This window comes from Artemia franciscana, chromosome 15, assembly GCF_032884065.1.
Source record: "Artemia franciscana chromosome 15, ASM3288406v1, whole genome shotgun sequence".
Lineage (NCBI taxonomy): Eukaryota > Metazoa > Arthropoda > Branchiopoda > Anostraca > Artemiidae > Artemia > Artemia franciscana.
The window spans coordinates 971,540-994,211 of record NC_088877.1 but is presented as its reverse complement, the minus strand read 5'-3'; the positions used below and the strand labels follow the sequence as shown (position 1 = coordinate 994,211).

General features: G+C 33.5%; 2 protein-coding genes and 1 long non-coding RNA gene across 3 annotated transcripts in view; 2 read left to right on the top strand and 1 right to left on the bottom strand.

Moving 5' to 3' along the window:
- LOC136036682 (caspase-1-like) overlaps window positions 1-296 on the bottom strand; it is a 30,576-nt gene extending 30,280 nt beyond the window's left edge. The window contains exon 1 of the mRNA XM_065718993.1: window positions 170-296. The gene's annotated coding sequence lies outside the window, so the exon portion shown is untranslated. The remainder of the gene's footprint in view (window positions 1-169) is intronic.
- Window positions 1-9,462, top strand: part of LOC136036683 (uncharacterized) — a 32,453-nt gene extending 22,991 nt beyond the window's left edge. The window contains exon 3 of the long non-coding RNA XR_010619765.1: window positions 8,636-9,462. This is a non-coding gene — a long non-coding RNA (uncharacterized LOC136036683). The remainder of the gene's footprint in view (window positions 1-8,635) is intronic.
- A 4,850-nt stretch (window positions 9,463-14,312) lies between these two features.
- On the top strand, window positions 14,313-22,168 carry LOC136036679 (compound eye opsin BCRH1-like). The gene is made up of 5 exons (XM_065718990.1): window positions 14,313-14,437; window positions 15,978-16,176; window positions 16,913-17,330; window positions 19,957-20,380; window positions 21,949-22,168. Exons 2-5 carry the CDS (start codon window positions 15,987-15,989, stop codon window positions 22,060-22,062), a joined length of 1,146 nt encoding a protein of 381 aa, XP_065575062.1. The 5' UTR covers window positions 14,313-14,437; window positions 15,978-15,986; the 3' UTR covers window positions 22,063-22,168.
- The last annotated feature ends 504 nt before the right edge of the window (window positions 22,169-22,672 follow it).

Genomic DNA, 22,672 nt, shown 5'->3' with positions numbered 1-22,672 from the left:
TTATATTTGTAAAGAGCATAAAAAAGGCATAAAGTGGTATATTCACTTTATATGAAAGCCAGTAATACTGTTTGCTCCAATTTTACCTAGATTTTAAGGCTAGCATAGCTTAAAAGAAAAACAAACTTTTAAAGTAGCTACAAATAAAATCAGCACATATGATACTTACGAAATAGCTCTATGAAGCTACTTATAGTCAATTCAAATACTACCGGTATTGGTACTTTCTCAGATTTAAACAAAAGATCAGGTTTAAACTTGTTAATCAGACTATAAGTAACAGAATAAACTATATAAAGCTAAGATAAAATGCACTAAAAATAAGTATTAACTATATTTTATAAACTTGAATAAGAACAGCAGGCTAGAAGAGACGTTAAATTATGTTAAATCGTGAACTTTGTAGCTTATACTTGTATTTTTCTATTTCAGCACTGTTGCCATATAGAAATTGTAGATATTTACGCAGACGGAACTACGAAAGGGGCTAGGTGAAATTTTCCAAAATAATTAACAAAAGCAAAAAACTGTTATTTTAGAAAAATGTATTCAAAACAAGGAAGATGAAATGATAGAAAGTATCTTGGGATGTTTCTAGATTCTTTTTGACGTCCTGAATCGCGTGGGAGCGTTAAAATCTATTTCTCTCTGTATTTTGATAGTTTTGTTTCTTAGCGTCTTTTTGTTTCAAAATTTTACAAGGAAAAAAGAGATAATGAGCTAATTCGATTCAAAACTAAAAGTTCTGCTACACTTTTTAAGAGTAAAAAGAGATTGGCGGGCAAGCAGCCCCTCTCTCAATCCCATTAATTTTCCAACTGCATCCAGTCAAAATTTTGATACAGATATTTTGCTCAGCATAGTAGAACATTCCAAAAACTATGTCTTTAGGGATATTGGGCATCCCTAAAGTGCTGTCAGAAAAGGCATCCCTTAAAAAGGCATATAAAGACATCCCTTCTGTGCTGTCAGAAGGTTCTCATTTTTGTTCATCATTACCTCAGACATCTTTTGCTTCCCATTTGCTCTAGGTGTTCGGGTTCGTTCTTTATCTTGCACCAGCACCGAGTTGGTGGGGACGCTTTGCGCCCCCGAAGCCCCCCGAACGCGGAAGATGAATTACTTGCAAGTATCTTGGGGTGTTTCTAGATTCTTTTTGACGTTCTGAATCGCGTGGAAGCCTTAAAAATCTAATTTTGTTGATTGTTTTGGTAGAAAGCGGTTTCATCTTTCATCTTTTTTGTTTTAGTTGTGTAGAGCGTGTTCGGAAACATCAAGTTGGAGCATTTCTGTTTTTTTTTAACTGATAGACCATTAAGATTGTTATGCTTTTAAACAATGGAAACTCATTTCCAAATCTAATGTACGGCAAACTTCAGCTAACTAGTATAACGAAAAGAATAGAAATAAAAGAAAGGAATACATGATATATTGCTGATACATAAAACTAGAATTGGAAACATTTATCATTTTGGTATGGCTTCAAAGCTGTTTGTGACTATCAGATCTTTTGTTACTTAACTGGTCAGCAAATTTTTCCAAAAATCCTATTTCTTTTAATTGTGGATATGCACGACCAGCTTGGTCAGGATTTCCTTTTTTTTGAAGAAGTGAACCCTCTCGGTTCTTTCTCAAACTTTGGAAACCCTTTCACAAAGAGTTTTTGGATGTGACTACAAGAAAATCATAAGGCCCTACATTATCATCAAAGTATTTACGGATACGAATTTCCTGTTCTCCCTTCAAAAAATCAGCCTCAACCAATTTATTCACCACCGCCGGAGTTTTGTATTTTTTCTTTGTGGATTTTTCATTTGCTCATTCACTGAAGCCACCAGCATCTGACTTACGGACATGGGTATTTTCACGATTATCTTCGATAAGCTTTTTAAGCGCTTTGAAGTTCTCGCAAGTCTGTTTCTTTCATAGTCTAGACTTTATCTTTCTATGTAGACTGTCTGCGGACATATTAGTGTTTCCTTTGATGAGATATTTTCTGGCAATTTTTGTCAGGGCACATGGTTCATTTGCAAGAAAATTGAAAACATAATGTGATTTTATTCTGCTAATAGCGGTAATCTGCGTAGAATACAAATTCTTCGACATCTCGTAGCTTGTCTACTGCTGAATGATGAGCGGAGGCACGTGTATCTGCTATTCTTCCAATAATCTGCCTTTTGCAAAACTAGGCAGTAAGCCAGAAGTGGAGCTGACTCGTGAGGTTTATTTCTTTTTGTAGGGGTGAATGTCTTACTAAAGCAAACCAGACGGGTCATGAAGTGGGACTTCCTTATTGAAGGGAGGTAAGCATTAAAAATATCTCCAGAAAGAAAGAGAATTGGCGACATATAACTCATTTTTGACCAACGTGTCACTATACACCTTTTGTATTTCCAGGGTTTATCAGATGGTACAAATGCAAAGTTTCAGTATCTCTTTATTTAAATTCGTTAAATGAGTAGAACAGAATCGAAAAAACAACAAAATTAATAAAAGATTTAAATAAAAACGTCAAAATATCCACAGAACTTGTAATTGTCTTAAACTTTGTTATCAGTTAGTAAATGTAACAGTTTTATCTGCCAATTTTTTAAAGTTTTGTCTTCATTGTGACTTTCTTTGGCAAATTCGGCAAAGTGAAAGCAGATTTTCATTCTCGAGGTTATACTTTTCACGGAAAAAAGTCATTCAAAATTCATTTTACCTGCCATTGAACTTTAAAACGCACCAGTAGGGACAGGAACTGCTAGAAAAATGGAAAAGCAAAGGCTACCTTACTTAAAATGAATATACAGCTTAAATAAATAGCAGCAATGAAATTAATGGATTAATGAAATGTTTATAAAGCATCAATAAGCATTTATTATAGAAACAGACCTGTTTTCTAAAATTAGCTGTCAAAACTACATTTTTAAGAAATCCTGGTTTTGAAAATGTTTTGTAAATTAGCCAACTTTTGCATACTTCTCTTGAAAACTTAGCACATGCTCTCATGACCAGCAAACTATTTTAATGAGCTTTGAAACACAATATTGAATGGTATAGTTCGATACAGATCAAAATTACGATCTCCATTGGGTATAGGCTAACCTATTTTTAAATATTACTTTAATTACGGCTCGTTGAGGGTTTCATTTATTTCGTCATAATAAGGTCTGTTCGTTCAAATTTTGAATTGTTGTAAAACTTTGTTTCTGCTCATTTTGGATTTTAATCGGACTTTTTGCTTTTCACTGAGGACTTTTTTTGGAAAGTGTTTCGTTTTTAAATAAGTCTTTTCCACCATTTAATTTCCTTTTTTTATTGGCTAAATGCTGTAAACCAGCAAAATTTTTCTGTTTTTCCGTGCATGAATAACAGTTTTGGATTGTGATTTAAATGCAAGCAAAATTTGGATATTTAGTAAGAGTATACATTTTTGCTACACGGATAAAATTTTGATGGACAAGAAGAGGATTTTTTATTGATATAGATTGCAATCTGCGTCAAATTTGGTCATTTGTAGCGCTGAAGCCGTCCTGTAGACGCCTTTGAACATACAAAAGTATCCTAATCCACGTTTTACTAAAATAGTCCTTTAAAGCTCAATTTCATTGTAACTATATGAATTTGCTTGAAAAAACATATTTCTAGGAATTTATAATAAAGACTTCTAATTGTTATCTTTTAAAGAGTTCGTGGCAACGAGCCATGAGTAAGGAGTGACTTGACCCAATAGTAACTGAAACTCAAAATAACGGAAACTCAATAACAGTAGGTACATGTAAAGAATGGGCTATTCATGCTCATTCCAAACATATAATACACGTTAAGCTTGATGTTACCCATCAAAAACTACCAGTCTGAGAAAGTTTAACTGATTTTCGAAAAAAGGAGGAGACACATTAAAAATGCCAAGAAATCCTAATGAAAATTACACCATAAGATTCAGTGTATCAATGAAGTTAACTGTAGATTTATGGTGATTTTACTTGGAATTTGACAAACGAAACGAGCAGATATATGTTATTTTGAAACTAGCAATTTAAATCATAAATAATCTCTGCTTATATCACATCATTCAGTGCGATGAAAATTATATTCAGGCTGCCTAGATTATTCTTAAGGTTCAAAATATAGGACGATATCTTTGGTTATGTCCTACTTCCGTTTTTTCCGTATTTAATCCCTTTTTTGCAAATATTCATAGGCAGTTCCTTTTGTTTTTTGCAAGGTATTTTTCATATCCCGGCTAACGTGTACTATAGGATAGTCACAGATGCCGCGTCAAAGGATTATGGACTGTAACACTAATAGTAGCTTTTTGTTCTAAACGTTTGATGGAAAAAAGACAAAAAGGGTTATTTTCAAGTATAAAGAACTAGCCTGATTCAGGAATAAAGATTCAAGGAATTAGACGGGATAAAAAATTAGCTAGAACAAATTACGCAGTTGAAATACGTGGTTTTAGCACGCAAATGGATTTCTATAATTATATAAGGTGGTCTTTCAGACTGATCATGGTTGTAGCGTGAGACACAAATTAGTAGATAACGAACTTTAGCCCATAGTAGCCAAAAAAGTAAAAACTCATTTCAAGTAAAACTGCCAGATGACGAAGAATCATCATTTGAAGCTGATTCATGAATGGTAACTGTTATTTCCGTTCATCCTAATGATAAACGATTATTGTGGAAACAAATTTACGCAAATTTAAAAAAATAGCATAATGTTCCACAAAAATGGAGTTGAATTAAAATAAATATAAAAAAATTATATTCAAGATTAAAATAAATCAAACACCGTGAAATAAGACACTAAAACATCCTTTTGGCAGCCTTTGAACCTTTTGTATAAAAATGTATGACTTTCTTCCATTTTTAGGCTAAGACTTTCGACCATCAAAAAACCTATGGCATGCCAGAGAAAACTTTTATAAGTGGCAACACCTTTGTTGCCAGAACATGAAAGATAAAACACGCCTGATCCTTTGAAAAATGCTCTAAAAAATACGCAAGAGCCCTTGAAAACAAAGACAGCCAACACGGTCAGTTCCTAAAGTGCTAATATGTCCAAATTTGTGTATTTCACAACAATTTTCGGTGCTACAATCAAAAACAAATTTCCCGTGTCGCGACTTGCGGCGCGACACGGACATGGCCCACTATGTGTAGGTGGATTTTAGGTAGGCAGTTTTAGGTCAATATTTTAGTTTTTTTTTTGTGTTCGGTTGTCTTAAATTAGTACCAATATTTCGAAACGAACACGGCAATAAGGCGCTCTTCGTTGCATCAAACATCGCACAAATCTTTTAAAATAAATTTGGAAAAATGCGGTCCGTATTTTTTGTTAGGTCAATTTTTTAGTTTTTTTTTCGTGTTCGGTTGTCTTAAATTAGTACCAATCTTTCGAAACGAACACGGCAATACGGCGCTCTTCGTTTTATCAAACATCGCACAAATCTTTTACAAGAAATTTGGAAAAATGCGGTCCGTATTTTTTGTTAATTACTCTGCTTTGTTTTCAAAATCCTAATTATTTCATCCGTGACAAAAAGAAGAAATTGTACCACTTAAGTGCTATGTGATGTTGCACGTGCACAGTGCTACACATGATGAAATAGTAGTAAAGTGGTACTTTCGTGCTAAAGCCACACAAAGTCTTGCCCCTAATCTAACTCTACTTTTAACTTGCTTGCTTAACCCTTGGATTACACTGCTCCACTTTCAAGGAAAAAAAAAACATTTTGCGTGATCCGCCAAATTTCATCTGTTTTTAGTTGCAGGTTTATGTGTCATAATGGTTAAACAGCTATGAAACCTTTTTATTAATTTCTAGGACTTAATACAGCTTATTCTTATGGATACGCTAATCTATATTAGCAGCCATCGTAAGTCGAAGACGTACAATATTTTTGGTATATCTATATATATATAAATAAGTTGTCTGTGTGTGTGTGTGTCTGTCGAGTGACGTCATGTTTGTGTGTCGACTGACGTCATGTTTTCGACTGACGAAATTACAGACCGGGACATCGGGACACAAATGACGACCGGGACACCGGCACATAGATAATATAAATGACGACCGGGACACTCAAAGAGAAAGCGACCGGGACACAAGGAATGTTCGATTAGCAATCACCATCAACAAAGCACCAGGACACAGGGAGTGTAAATGACGACCAGGACATAAGTAAAAAAAAACTAAAAAAACTAAAAAAAGGTAAAGACTACAAAAAAACTAAAAAGAAAAAAAACTAAAAACTAATAAAAAAACTAAAAAAGCTAAAAAACAAAAAACTAAAAAAGAAAAAAAGATAAAAAAAGGAAAAAAAAATGAAAAATAAAGGAGAAAAACAAAACTAAAAAAAATAAAAATAAAAAAAAAACTAAAAAGAAAAAAGAAAAAAACTGAAAAAACTAAAAAAAGTGAAAACCAAAAAAAAAACTAAAAAGAAAAAAGGGGAAAAATACAAAAATTTATTTCATCATATACCATTTCAAAAATGAATGTGTATACAGACCTGGACACCGGGATACAAATGACGACCGGGACACAGGGAATATAAACGACGACCGGGACACAGGGACATACCTACAACGGGGACGCCGGGGGGCACAGGGGGATATATAAATGTCGACGGGGACACAGGGAATGTTCGATTAGCAATCACCATCAACAAAGCTCAAGGGCAATCATTAGAATCATGAGGTATAACTAAAAAAAACTAAAAAAAGGTAAAAAACTAAAAACTAAAAAAAAGACCAATTCAAAAACGAATGTATATACAGACCGGGACACCAGGACACAAATGACGACCGGGACACCGGGACACAAGGAATATAAATGACACCCGGGACACTCAAAGAGAAATCACAGACTGGGACACCGGGACACAAATGACGACCGGGACACAGGGAATATAAATTCAAGGGCAATCATTAGAATCATGAGGTATAGATCTGAATACGGATTGTTTTCCCATGGACCATTATGTGTTGCATGTTCAAGAGTCGGTAAACCTGACAATCTATTTATATGCACAGACAATGGGACAGCAAAGAATGTTGTATATCCGCAAGTTTTACGTAGTTAAAAACATATATATATATATATATATATATATATATATTATTCATAGGTGGGACATAGGGACACAACTACAATGGCGCGTAACTAATATGGCACGTAATGACTTACGCGCGCGGGGGGATATTTTGATAAACCACCCAAAACAAAACAAAAAAATTTAAATCACTATCTAAAAGTATTTTTCGGTCCCATTTTATTACCTAGTATAGACTAGATTAAGCGCTGAAAGTTGAAAAATAAATAAGCAAGTTTAAAATTCGTAATATTGAGATTTAATTATAGTTTAAACTCTTGCAGAGGTTGTAAGTCGAGTCATCTGTTCAGCGTTTAACAGGGGAACTTACACTGTTTTTACATTATAGTGGCATCACGACGAACAAAACAGCGGTAAATCTCAGACACTCTGATGACTCGAAAACAGCCATCATCCAGGGTAAGCTACCCCGAGTGCCCAAACCGGGCGGAGGGAGGGGGCTGCTGCAAAGACTTAACTTATAGAAAGTGTTTTCATTACTCAGTTGACAGTTCATACGGGAACCAAGGTTAATTCCTATTCTGGGTGCTATCAACCCTAGGAGCAGGCCTAAAAAACCCTTATTTTAGGTCACAATGTGAGGCAGTTTGCCTGCAATTTTGTTGAACCTGTGAATCATTAGTGCTGTTGTTCAAAAGGAAACCTTAGAACGCTTTAAAAAGGGTTTAAGGACAAAAAATAAAATAGCAATCCTATTCACTTACTTTATATGTAAGGAATATGTTTAAAGTATTAATGCTTCCTCCAACAAATCGAAAAGCATAATTTTAATTGATCCCATCTTTTAAATATTACACAGCAGCTCCTCCCAGCAGAAGCTTAAGGTTTTCTCTTAGCGAAGGGAGAAACTTAAGGTTTGGAGGGGTATTTTTATTAGAAAAAACTAGGAGTCTAATAAAATCGAGCTTAAAAATTTTGTTTAAAATAATTTTTTTTTAAGTGTATCAAGGGTTTGGTAATGCACCAAGCGATCTAAGGAATATGTTTGCTACGAGGAGATATATGTTACTTTAAAACTATCAAGCTAGATCCTAGACAATTTCTGTCCATATTACATCCCGCAGTGCGATGAATATAATATTTAGATAGCCTAAATTATTCTCTATATTCAAAATCAAAAATTTAGGGAGGATGTTTTTGGTTTATCTTACTTCCGTAAATCTTTGGATTTTAGTTTTTTTTTGTTTAATCTTGTTTTGTAAATATGACTTTTCACTTTCGTCTGCTTTTTTCACGACATTTTCTTATCACAACTTGGGTCTGCTTTAGGATAGTCACAGAAGCCATGCCAAATTTCTTAGGACAGTAGCATCAATAATAACTTTTGGTTTAAAACGTTTGACGGAGAAAATAACAAAAGTGTCATTTTCAAATATCAAAGAGTTATCTACGGTAAAAGAGTGTGAACAACTGTTTTTGGTTTTCCTTTAAAAAAAATTATTTTGAACCTTATGCACCAAAACCCTTGATTGTCCACCATTTCGTGGTAAAAACCTGTAACATTAAAAAACATGTAACTTTGCACAGGAAATCTCTGATGGTAGTAACACTGGTCAACGAAGCCCCACTCTTAACTGGAGACCTGTCAGCCTTGAGGAGCAAAGCTGTGACATTCACCGCGCGACCTCAGCGTGGCAAAAGTTTTAAGTCAACTAAGTCAAGTTAAGTCTGCTAAATGTCATAAAAGATTACAACTATTAAAACTTTATATATATCTACGAAGTGAGAACCTATTAGTTCAACAAAAGCAGGGCGGTGAACGTTGTCAACAAGTTTTATTTGTGTAACACATAAGTATCGCTCTTTTGGACCAAAAGTAGCCTAAAAGGGTGCTGGAGAAGCATTAATTTTTTGTTTCTCGAACATAGGTGCCAAATTTGAACCAAAGGATCATGAAATCCTCATTTTTCCGATAAATAAAAATAACTCGCTTGTGTTTTTTTCACTTGTGTCGTGTAAGTAAACAAATATAACTTTATTACTTTTCTCTTTATTTATTTTTATTTTTCGATACTGCGTAGGTTACAGATAGAACTAAAGTGTGGTATTTCATAGATATGCTAACATTGACTATGTATTTAATTATTTGTGTCTTATTAAGTTCTGAATAATCAAGCATATACAAATGTAAGCAAGAGATAAAATATCTAGCAGAAATTGCTTTATTGAATGGGCTAAATTCCCATAGAGGTGTTATTTATGCCTATTATGGTAAGGTCATTCATAATATTGCAGGTAACTACAAAGCAGTGTACATGGTAAGGTTGGCAAAAAAAGAAGAAATTTATTATCAGATTTCCCATTCTATGATCCGTTAGTAGTGGTCCACTACTATTGTAATTTTGTGTCTTCCCCCTCCCCTATGGCCCTAGATACAGCTTAATGGCACACTACGGCCTTAGACTATACACAAAAATTTCTCATTCTGTAGAATTATGCTTTTTTTGTGCTTACTTCTTATAAGTAGTCAGTTCAAAATTCAAAACAAAACTGCTTTGAAATAACAAAAAAAAAAACAAAAAAAAAAAAAAAAAAAAAAAAAACACAAAACCAGCAATTCTTATCTATAACTTAAGGCTGTTAGGGGATTGGGAATGAGGCACAATTAAAATTGTCAGAAATCTATCATGAAAGGGTGAAAATCTATCATAACACATAAGCTAATCGAGGGCCTTGTAAAAATCAAAACAATTAATTGTGAACAAACAGTTCGTAATAGGGGAATCCACGCAAGGAGCGACAAGTACCGATAGTAGCCTAACTTCTAAGAAAAAGTGTTACAATAACAAGGTGTACACAAAAAATCAATATTTAATACCCCTATTTACAGATATACACAATGTCGTATCATTTCCGAGAAGAATGACTACAGATGCGATTATTATTAAATTACTTTTTAAGGGGTAATCATATCTAGCCCGTTGTCATAAATATCGGTAGGAAGCTCCTTCAAGTGCAAATTGGAAGTTCCAGTGACCTTTTTAAGCAGCAAAAGAGATTGCCCTCTATAAAAGTGATGTTACTCCATTTCTTTGCTTAAAAAAGAAGTTTTTATTCAACCACTGAGTAAAAATTATGAACAACGAATCGATCCAGAAATATAGTAAAACATTATGTTGATCTTCCCAATGCCGAGCCATGCCGAGCGTGTTCCTAGGGGTCCGAAGTCCATAGAATTCCGAGCGTGTTCCAAGTTAATAAAATAAATGGTTAAAAACTAAAAAATGATATGATACTGGGTAAAAGTTGTTAACCTACTGTATAATAGGTTAGCAAAAATAGCTTATTTGGAGACGTTACGGTCAAAACGGAAATAATCATGGCCATACATAAAAACCGTATTTAACGGAAAAGGAATATCATATATTTGGAATAAGGGGTTATGCCCGCCAGAGAAGGGTGAATCACATATGACTCGGTTTAGGAGTAGAATGGAAGACAAAGAAATCCAGATTTGAATCCAGGCAATAAGGAGGGCGTAGAAGAGGAAATTTTATGCCCAAGTTAAAGAGGTCTTTGATTTCGAATATTATTCGAAATTAGATTTATCGCCCGAGACATTAGGGACATGGTTTCGTGTTTGAACTAACTGTCTACCATTTGAAAATAGAAAAAAAGGTTTGAAAGAAAAAGGGTGGCCTCAGGTATGAAGTATTCTTGATTCAGAAGTTGAGGATGTGGCACACATTCTGGTTGGGTGTCAGCAGTATCCTGATTTAAGAAGTTTTTTTTTTTTTGAAGGTGATACCCATGAAGTACCGGGGAACCTGCAGACGACTTTAAAAAGGACTATCACCTAGGTTTGTAAATATGCTAATGAAGGGGCAAAGAAAGGGGAGTAAGACATTTTTTTGGGGTGGGGGAGATGATTATAATTTATTTTATTTTTATTATGGTTTGTATTATAGAATACTGTGTTGTATGACCTTGTTACGTTATTATGAGAAATTTTTTGTCTGCATCATATTGAAGTTGAAAAGAAAGAGGAGTAAAATAAGTTATTTTGGTGTTGTTCTTGTTTTTGCAAAAAGGGGAGAGCAGACCTATGTCACTTTATTGTGATTTGAATTTTCGATTACTGTATTGTATGTCCCTGTTCGGCTTCTGGTGAATTTATTTATCTATAGATAGTTACTGTAAAACTTCATTTAACTGATTTGATTCATTTGAGACTTCATCAAACAGTTCGTGGTAACGAACTATAGCAAGGAGCGACCCGGCTCAATAATAACCAAAACTAAAAAAATGGAATTTTGATACCAATAGCTACATCAAAAGGATCACATTTTAATACTGATTTTAAATATATAAGTTTCATCAAGTTTAGTCTTACTCATCAAAAGTTACGAGCCTGAGAAAATTTGCCTTATTTTAGAAAATAGGAGGAAACACCCCCTAAAAGTCATTAAATTGTAACGAAAATCACACCATCAGATTCAGCGTATCAGAGAACCCTATTGTAGAAGTTTCAAGCTCCTATCTATAAAAATCTGGAAATTTGTATTTTTTGCCAGAAGGCAGGTCACGGATGCGTGTTTATTTGTTTGTTTTTACAAACTAGGACACCCAGTGGTCCTAGAATCTCATTCTAGAATCCTAGAATGAGAGGGCTCATTCTGACGGAAATGAAAAGTTCTAGTGCCCTTTTTAAGTGACCAAAAAATTGAAGGGCACATAGGCCTTCTCCCACGCTAATTATTTTCCCAAAGTCAACGGATCAAAATTCTGAGATAGCCATTTTATTCAGCGTCGTCGAAAAACCTTATAACTATGTCTTTGGGGATGACTTACTCCCCCACAGTCCCCGTGGGAGGGGCTACAAGTTACAAACTTTGACCAGTGCTTACATATAGTAATGGTTATTGGGAAGTGTACAGACGTTTTCAGAGGGATTTTTTGGTTGGGGGGAGGGGTTGAGAAGAGGGGGATATGTTGGGGGAACTTCCCATCTAGGAAGTTGTCATGGGGGAAAGAGAATTTCCATGAAGGGAGCGCAGGATTTTCTAGCATTATTAAAAAAAAACAATGAAAAAATAGATATGAAAATTTTTTTCAACTGGAAGTAAGGAGCAGCATTAAAACTTAAAACGAACATATTACGCATATGAGGGGCTCACCTCCTCCTGATACCTCGCTCTTTACGCTAAAGTATTTTTAGTAATTTCAACTATTTATTCTACGGCTTTTGTGATACAGGGGTCGTTGTTAATGAATTGGGACAAAATTTAAGCTTTAGTGTAAAGAGCGAGGTACGGACGAGGGGGTGAACCCCCTCATATATGTAATAAAAACGTGAGAATACAGAAGTTTGTTACGTAAGCTAATTTATAAGTTACGTTTATCTTTTACTAATAAATACATTCGTAAAAAATTAAAAGTTCTAGTTGCCTTTTTAAGTAGCCAAAAAATCGGAGGGCAAAATTATTCGATCAAAAATATGAGAAAGTCATTTAGCCAAAAAAATAAATATGCAAATTTCGTTTTAATGATTCCTCTGCGGAGAGCCAAAATCAAAACATGCATTCATTCAAAAACGTTCAGAAATTAAATAGAAAAAACAAGTTTTTTTTAACTGAAAGTAAGGAGCGACATTAAAACTTAAAACGAACAGAAATTACTTCGTATATGAAAGGGGCTGCTTCCTCATCAACGCCCCGCTCTTTACGCTAAATTTTTTTATTGTTTTAAAAAGTAGAGTTGAGAGAAAGAATCAAACTTTAGCGCAAAGAGCGGGGCGTTGATGAGTAAGCCGCCCCTTTCATATACGATTTAATTTCTGTTCGTTTTAAGTTTTAATGTCGCTCCTTACTTTCAGTTAAAAAAACTTGTTTTTTTTATTTAATAAAATCATGCACAAAAATGCATAATATTGTGTTGAGGAAGGAAGTCCAGATTACCTTTGTGTGGAGGAGGGAGGAGTCTGAAGCCTTGAACTTTCAGTAAACCTTCAGATAAACATAGAAGAAGCAGTGGGGAGGTGATAGCTTTCCACTTATTGCGGATACATTATAAGTGTAACATAAAACATTGTGCTCACACACTTGCTTGCAGAAAAGGGAGGAGGTTGGTGCACCAAGAGTTCCACCGGAAAATTTACATGGGAGCAAGTATTTACCCTGATTTTAAGGAAGATTCCCCTTCCTTCGACCTTTTCTCTTTGGGATAAAGTTTAATTTTTGGCTCCCACAGCCTTAAGAATGACAAAGTACTAACTTATTAATTATTAGTGGTTCATTTTTTGCTAAAGTACTCTGCTCTAGTCTTTCGTTTAGACCTTCAGTCAAGCTTCAGTTGGTTCATTTTTGCGAAAGTACTCTGCTCTAGTCTTTCGTTAAAAAAAAAAAAAAAAAAAAAAAAAAAAAAAAAAAAAAAAAAAAAAAAAAAAAAATGTCTAAAGCACAAATATTTATTACAAATCAGCTTTTGAAACAGCAACAATGAATGGTGCAAACGGGAGAGGCCTTAGGGGAGTCGGTAACTTCCTCCCAAAATTTGGGAAAATACAGGCTTTTCCGTAACTCTATGCAAAATGTCTGAGAAATCACAAACAAATTTGAATTAGAGAATACTCAAGTGGAAATGGTATAGATGTTTCTTTTTGTTTGGAAAAATTAGGTTTCAGGACTAACAAAATACAAGTAAGGGGAATCCGTTCATTCATATACAATTTTTTTTTTTATGGGAAAACCCCTAAGTTTTTGAAGTAAAATGTTCAGACGGAAGTAGCTTAGACTTTTTTTTCTCTTTTCGTGGTGTCTAAATGAACCATAAAATTGCTCATTTTTTTCTGAAAGCCTTAAATTTCTAACCTTGGAGGCCAGGTAGAATTACACTTGTAGCAACATTTTGTCCTGGATTGGAACTAGAGAACAGGTGAAAAGTATATGAAAGATAGGGAGGATATTTTGGGTAGAATCGTAAGAGCTATTGAGTTTTGTGACCCCGAGAAAGAAATTCCCTGCCCCACATCTTCGTGTTCCTGTTTCCTGAATGCACCCAAAAAAAATAAAATGAAAAGTCTGAAACTCGGTAGGTCAAAGAAATAAAGAAATGAAACCTTAAAAATAAGACTTCCATAATTTTCTACAATTGTTTTCCATAATTGGCTTAAGACGCTATTTTCTCAAGTATTTCCTTTTAGCTTCATTACCTTAATTTAATTTATTGGTTTACAAATCGTCGCAGGTACCTTTATTGGCTTATAGTTTTATAGTATATAAGCTGGGAAAAACTTTTAACTTTTCGCAGTTCGACAGTCGTTAGTCTCTTGTTCTAACGAGGTCGAAAGCTAGCTGTATATTTAACAGTCAAAGGTATCTTGGAAAAAAGGTAAGTCATTTTCAGAAATTTTTCGTTCCTAGAGTATAGGGTATAAAATTGTTCTCAGGGCAAACCTTCTTTGATGTGTTAAGGATAGTAATAGAGCAGAATGAAGAAAACTAAGCGTCAGTCTCGTCCATTAATCCCTACAAAATTCCAAAAGTTTCAATCGCCGTGCTCTAATACATTCCTTAAAACGTTATAGGAAGTTTGTTTTGTACCCCTTTGCAACTTTTTTACCCCTAATATTAGTTTTTGACTCAGGATGGTCAAGTCAGGATGGTCAAGTTCGGAGGTGGGTGACAATTCAACATTCCAGTAAATTTATACAAATTATATATATATATATATATATATATATATATATATATATATATATATATATATATATATATATATATATATATATATATATATATATATATATATATACATATATATATATATCTCTTTTTATATTTCCTTTTATTCCATTTCCATTTATATTTCCATTTCCTTTTATATACATATATATACATATATATATATATATATATATATATATATATATATATATATATATATATATATATATATATATATATATATATATATATATATATATATATATATATATATATATATATATATATATATATATATATATATATATATATATATATATATATATATATATATAATCTTGGCTCTATCCACCATATTTGTTCGGAGCTGGGTGATATAAAAAAAAAACCTTCTCTATAAGGGATTATCAAGGTTTTTGGGAGCAAAGACTTGTTTATTAGTATGTATGTTATTCTTATACAAACTGGATAACAATACTGCGAGAAGAGGGAGGATTCAGACCGGGTAACTCCCCTCTTGGATACGACCCTGTGTATAGATCTACTGTGCGCAGATTGGATTGCGACTTAAAATATTCTTGATCACAAAAAAAAAATACTGATTAAATATCACTGACGCAACAATTCAAGCTTTGATCTTATAATATTGTCGATTAACAGTGTCAATTATCAAATTTCCTTCTTTTTTTAATTTTTAGTGGATTCATCAGATGCCAACCTTTCATTAGTGCTAATAGTTTCTTAATCCTGTTTTCCCATGTGGAATTGCCGAATATCACTATTTAAGTTTCCCATTCTTTTTAGTATAGCCTCTTTAGGGGCTATAAGCCCACATACGGTGTCAATATCAATGCAAGATCTGTAATTCATTTAATAATTATTTTATTTATTTACATTTCCTTTTAAATAATTTCTTACTTTTTGTTCGTTTTTTTTTTATATTTTGACAAGTGATTACACACAGTGTTGGTGGTTTACGACACTGCACTTAGTTTTTTCTACTAGTATTTAATTTGATCTCCATTAATATACAAAACTATAGAATTTCTCTCAAAGACTTTCAAAATTTGTCTTATAAGCAGCAGAGGGCTAAGTTCCTCTGAGGAGTGTATGAAGGGTTGCTATGGCCCCTACCCCCAGCCTTGAAGCTAGTGAATACGCTCTTTCTTATTTTACCCTCCAAACTTATGATACCTATTCCACAGGTTGAGAAGATGAATTTCTCCGAACCAATTGCGATGGCACAGCGCCAGGGATTTGACCCTTGGACTCTACCAGATTCCTTCACCTTGGCTAATTACGTCCCAGATGACGTACGCAGCTTCCTTCTCCCTCATTGGCACAGCTTCAAGGCTCTTCACCCCATGTGGTATTACGTCATGGGTCTCTACTACTTGGTTATGGGTAAGTTCTGTCGTAAAAAAATTATTTGTTTAATAGTTGCATTTGATATAGCCCTTAAAATAAAGCCTTTGGTACTTGTATGTTATGGCCCCCATCCGATTTTCTTTCTTAGCAATGGGGTATCACATCTATTTCACTTTTGATTTTTTTTTTACTACTCCCAAATATCCTAAGCAATGGTACCCTCACTCCACTCGGGTGAATATCAGACCATTTATCCCTAGAAATTTTGATGCCATCCCATCGGTTGCTTTACTCACCAAAATCAGCTGCTCAACCCTGCAGTCGACAGGAAACGCTATTCCAAGTCAAGCTTTCACGTTATTTTTTCTTTATTTCCCTCTGAAGGGGGATTCTTATAGTCTATATTTGTTTCCGCATTCCAATATTGTTCTACAAAATTTTCATGTGTCTAGCTTGATCAGCCTAGCAGATTTTTCAGTTCCAACACAAAATATTCCAAATAGAGGTATTAGTTCAAGAAAATACAGGGGGTGTGCAAAAGATTTTTTTCAAAATGTAGGGCGGGGATATCTATTTAATATAAATACCAAAATAAGGGTGTTTTCCAATGAAGACATACAGAAAAATAAAGTTTTCACCCTTGGTGGTAGAATCCAGAGAGGCTCAATTGTCCCCTTGTTTTCCCAATTAACAAGTCCCAGTCCAGTTAGAAAGGTAGAGACTCATTACATTTTATATAAAAGGATTTGTTATGACCTAATATACTTTTCAGGATCCATGGCCCTTTTTGGTAACATCATGGTGCTCAAGATCTTTGGAAAATACCCAGCCCTACGCACACCCTCTAATGTTTACGTCATGAATCTTGCCTTTTCTGATTTCACTCTGATGATCACTCTCCTCCCTGAATGCATCTGGAATTTCTTCCTTGGAGGGCCATGGAGATTTGGAGAATACGGATGCTATGTCCATGCTTTCTGTGGAGCTCTCTGTGGATACAACCAGATTTTCACACTTGTGCTTCTATCTCTCGACAGATACAACGTCATCGTTAAAGGCTTTAGTGCAGCTCCACTAACATTCAACAAAGCTATCAGCATGGTAGCCTTGAGCTGGATGTGGGCATTGGCATGGTCTATTACTCCTCTCTTTGGTTGGGGTGCATATGCCATGGATGGTATCTTAGGAACGTAAGTATTATTTTGTTTCATTTATACAATTCTGAAAAAAGTTATGCCAACTTTGCCTTTCATTCATACTATTCTGTCTTAGCTTTACTCGAATTATTCATGGTTTTGAAGTTTTCGTCACTTCCACGAAGTTGATTTTAATTCGAAAATCAACATAATCTGCTTCTTACTACTTATATTAATGCCAACTTAAAACTACTTTCTCTTGAAACAAGTCTATGTAATATTTATGATTTTGATAACTTCGAAGACCACACTGCCTTTCCATGACGAAAGTAAAACAGTTAAAAATAGGGATGATACCTTTTTATTGACAGTGAATAGATATAAAATTATTTAACTGGATATTTCTAACACATATACAGTGTTCATCATCAGCAGAAAAACTAAATCAGAGTTTTACTGCTGATGATGAACACTGTATGTGTGTTCGAAATATCCAGTTAAATAATTTTATATCTATTCACTGTCAATAAAAAGGTATCATCCCTATTTTGAACTGTTTTACTTTTATTTATGATTTTTTATTCTTTTCTTAGCTTGAATTTTATTTGAAAGACAGTGGTCAAAAAAGACTAAAAGGAAAAAGAAAAAAAGAAAGAAAAAATGAATTTGCTGGCTTTAATGATAATACTCAAATCCTTTGATAAAAAAAAGAAAAAAAAAGAAAAAAAAGTCGAACATATCTCTATGTTATGGATGTGGTATTTGTATGATATACCCCCTACCGCTCAAGTTATTAATTTATTGACGCACGGTTAACCGTTTTTTTCTAGTTTCTTTCAACTTCAGCGTCAGAAAAGACAAAGAGAAGTAATAGAATGAATAGATAGCAAATATATAATTTTGGCTATATATTTGCATATTAGGGGGAGGGAGAGGTAAATATGTTACAGTGTAAAGTCAGAAAACAGTTCTCGTTTCATAATACCAGAATACCGCTAAAAATTTTGGTGCAGGCCCGTTGTAACTTACCCCCACCCCCTAATATGCAAATATATAATCCAAATTTATTTCTAAAGTATTGTATTTTTATCTTGCTTGGGTATATTTTATTAGGACTAAACTAACTTCACTTCTTGGGAGTAGGGGGTATATCCTACAAGTACCATGGATGTTAGTATGAACATGGAGAATATTTTTACAATTTCATTAGGCACATCTATAATGAATTCACCAATTTAATTTTGAAGACCACCTAATTAAGGATCATATATAGCATAGTCCCGTACGTTGTGAAAGCAATGCACAAGTGTTATATATTTATATTATTATTATGCATAATATGAATATTATATCTGAAAGAAGAAAAACCTAAATTAGTTGCGTTAATAACCACTAATGGTTAAATCCCAAGGAAGAAGAAGAAAAAATTATGTTTATTTAGAAACTCCAAATGGTTAGCCCCTTTAAGATAAATACTTTATTTCAGTATCTTTTATATTTTAATTTATATTACTCAAAAGCTTACAAACACGATATAGACCCAATGAAATCAGGCTCTTTATCAATTTTTTCATTTTTATTAAGCTGGGTATTTTCTTTATCATAGTTTACAAAAAAATACGGTAATTGTGTATTATTCAGAACACACTGAATAAGCGAAGTTAGGTTCTTTCGTGAAACAAACTAAGATGCAGGAACATTTTAGTGAAATGTTTTATATATAGAGGTGGTTATGTTAAGTTGGGTATTTGATATAACGCACCCCCCCAATATGCAAATATATAACCCAAACCCTTGATAAAGCTAATGAAATAAAACAAAAGATGATGAAAATATAATACTTTATTAGGAAAATTGTAAAATTACAACTTAGAATTATGTACCCAGAACGCAGAAATGTCGTTAAGAACACGCAAATTGACTCTTTTATTGCCTCTTTTTCAGTCTTTGGCAAATCCCAAATCTTCATTTCAAAATCCATGTTCAGACACTATCTTCTATTACTATGCGTAGTAAACTAAATTGAATTTTGTCATTGTGGCTATGAAACCGGATTTTCTCAGCAAAATTCTTGTGTGCGTCCTGAATTGAATTGAATCAATTGAATAATGAACAAGTACCAAATATTTAATTAAAATGTACTTGTACCGTAGTTTGTTTCACGTAAGAACCTAACTTCACTTATTGAGTGCGTTCTGAATAATATACAAGTACCAAAATACTTTTTGTGCCGTTAGCCTTAAAGATATTCATAGAAGACAACTCAAGAAATTATTTGAAGAATTTTATGCACAAAAAAAGGAGTCAAAATTAAAATCAAGTAACGTTGTACGATATCTTCAGTTTTGGATTCCCAACGGCATTATTTGGTGTTTATTCAGATGGTAAATTGCACCCTAATTGTTTGTACGGAAAACATTTCCATCAAATTTTGTATTAATGCTTTGTTTTGATAAATAGGCCTATCCTTTCAATTGAATTTAAAATATACAGAAATAAAAAGCTGATATAGAACTAAATGTCAATCAAATACTTTTCCACATCAAGGTTTTAAACTCCAAAAACATCCTTGGTCGGAAGGTGTTTTAATTTCAGCATTTACATTAAAGGCTAAAGGGGAACGCTATTTACCTGAGTATGTCCAAAGATTGCGAGAATATGTTTTTTTTTTTTTTTGCAGATGTTCTTATGATTATGTGACGCGTGACTTTATGAACCGCTCTCACATCACCACTGCATGCATTTTCAACTGGGTCATGCCTCTCCTTACCATCATGTTCTGCTACTGGTTCATCGTTCAGGCCGTCTTCAAACATGAAGAAGAACTGAGAGCTCAGGCTAAAAAAATGAACGTCCAATCTCTTCGTTCCAACCAAGACCAGAATGCCCAGTCTGCTGAAATCCGCATTGCCAAAGTTGCCATTATGAATGTTTCTCTTTGGCTCGTGTCATGGACCCCATTCGCTGCTATCAGCATGATGGGAATCTGGGGAAACCCCGCCATGCTAACACCACTCGTATCTGGTCTTCCAGTTCTCCTGGCAAAGACATCTTGTGCTTACAACCCACTTATCTACATGTTGTCTCACCCTAAATATAGAGAGGTAATATTTTTTGCTCTACTTTTGTCCTATAACCTATGATCAAAGTCTAAGTGGCTCATTAACCGTAGTAAAGAACAATGCATCTCCTAATTTTTTCCACGCATTACTATATAGAACAGTTGGCACCAGTTGGGGGTAGGGGGTGGGATTTGTCATTCTGTAATTTGTAAAATACTTTTTTTTTCAGAAAATAAAATCCCCCCCCCCCAGATGTATTTTGAACTTTTCTTGCTTTGTTTGTGCTGTTGCATTGGTGATTTCTTTTTTCATTATATATATATATATATATATATATATATATATATATATATATATATATATATATATATATATATATATATATATATATATATATATATAACGAAAAGAGAAATCACCAATGCAACAGCATAAACACATTAAAAAAAAGAAAAAAAAGGGAGACAGAAGGAAAAAAGAAAGACTGTTTTCCTAAATTAGTGATTAATATAGACTAGCACTTGAATGAGGCCTTAACCCTACTCATCCATACAATCACATAGGTCAAACAGCATAGCCATACACAATCAACCATAAAGAATAATCCATGGACAGGCAGTCATGTCGTCAATAAGTATAAGTCGTCATTTACCAAACAATATAAACGGTAAAAACAAATAATTCAGAGGCAACAACCAAACACAAGGGCTCATCAGGAGAATACACTTGTGCCTATAGGGTTTCGGCACTTTAATTTCTCTACGCAGTCAAGTGTTGTGCCTACCACAGAATATATATATATATATATATATATATATATATATATATATATATATATATATATATATATATATATATATATATATATATATATATATATATATCCATGATATACATAGATTTCCACGAATTGATGCTTGTCATAGAACCAATGGTCTTAGAAAATTGGTAAAATTTTCGTTTTTTTTATCATCTGTGGCATTCAAAGTTATTTTTATAATGTACAAACTGAATTCAATACCCTAAAACTCGTATTTTGCAGAATTGTGGATATTTTTTACAAAGGTAATCCTCTGAGAATGTAAAAAAAAGCAAAACAAAAAAGATATATGATTGATGTAGATCGGACCAAACAATTTTATGAAAAAAAAACCAGATATATTACGACACATCTCGTGTTGTGGAAGGCAATTACGCATCGTTAAGACCAGTGGTACTCAATTTGAGGGTGGATAAAGGAGTAAGAGATATTTTGTCACTGGATAACACAAAATATAGAATTTTTAATCTGTGCAAAATTGTTTCTGGTAAAGATTATCAGGGTCAAATAGATTTTTCCTACTAGGCCAATCAAAATAATATCTAGAGGAAGGTTTAACAAATTGGTTCACCAATAGGTTCTCCTGATGGCTGTTATAAATGCTATAAATATTGTTTTGTTTTCCTTGGCAATATATATATATATATATATATATATATATATATATATATATATATATATATATATATATATATATATATATATATATATATATATATATATATATATATATATATATATATATCCGACCAGGTTTGACCAGGTTTTAACTTAACCATTCTAATTTCAGTGTTTGAAAGATTCTCTTCCATGGATATGCATATCTGAGAAAAAACCCTCACGTATAGAATGTGACACCAATTCTGCTACAACAGAACACTCAGAAGCTCCAGTAAGTGCCTAGATTGGGATACAGCTAAGTCATTGTGAAATATTGGCTTGTTAATGGACTACGATAATGGATTTTACTTTTTTGTTTATAAATGAAAATAAATTTATTGCATCAAAAACGTCTTTTCAATACCATTCAACACGGAAAGTATCCCATCTTATTTTGCAAAAATATGAACAATAAAACATGTGCAGAATTGCATATGTTTGTTTAATTGGTTGCTACTATAGCGAAGGCAGTATTGAACGGAAGCAGTGGTGGATCCAGGTGGAGGGTGCGGGAGGCACACGCCCCCCTAACGTATTTTTGGGATAATATCATGTTGCAATATTAAATATCATATTTTTTGTAGAAGGTGAACAGCTTTTCATTTTTTATGGCGGGATGGTTTGAATAACTTACTATTTTTTGTATCAATATTTTTACATCATTTTAATTTCAACAGATTTATTAGAACTTTAACTCTCATCAGATTTTAGATTAAACTTACGACCATTTCCACAACCTACCTACGGCATACAATCTTCGAGGTTCCCTTTAAACTGCTGGTATTTCTTTGTTCTCAAATTAGTCGGAGTAAAATATTTTGCACACCCGCTAAGAAAATCCTGGATCCTCCCCT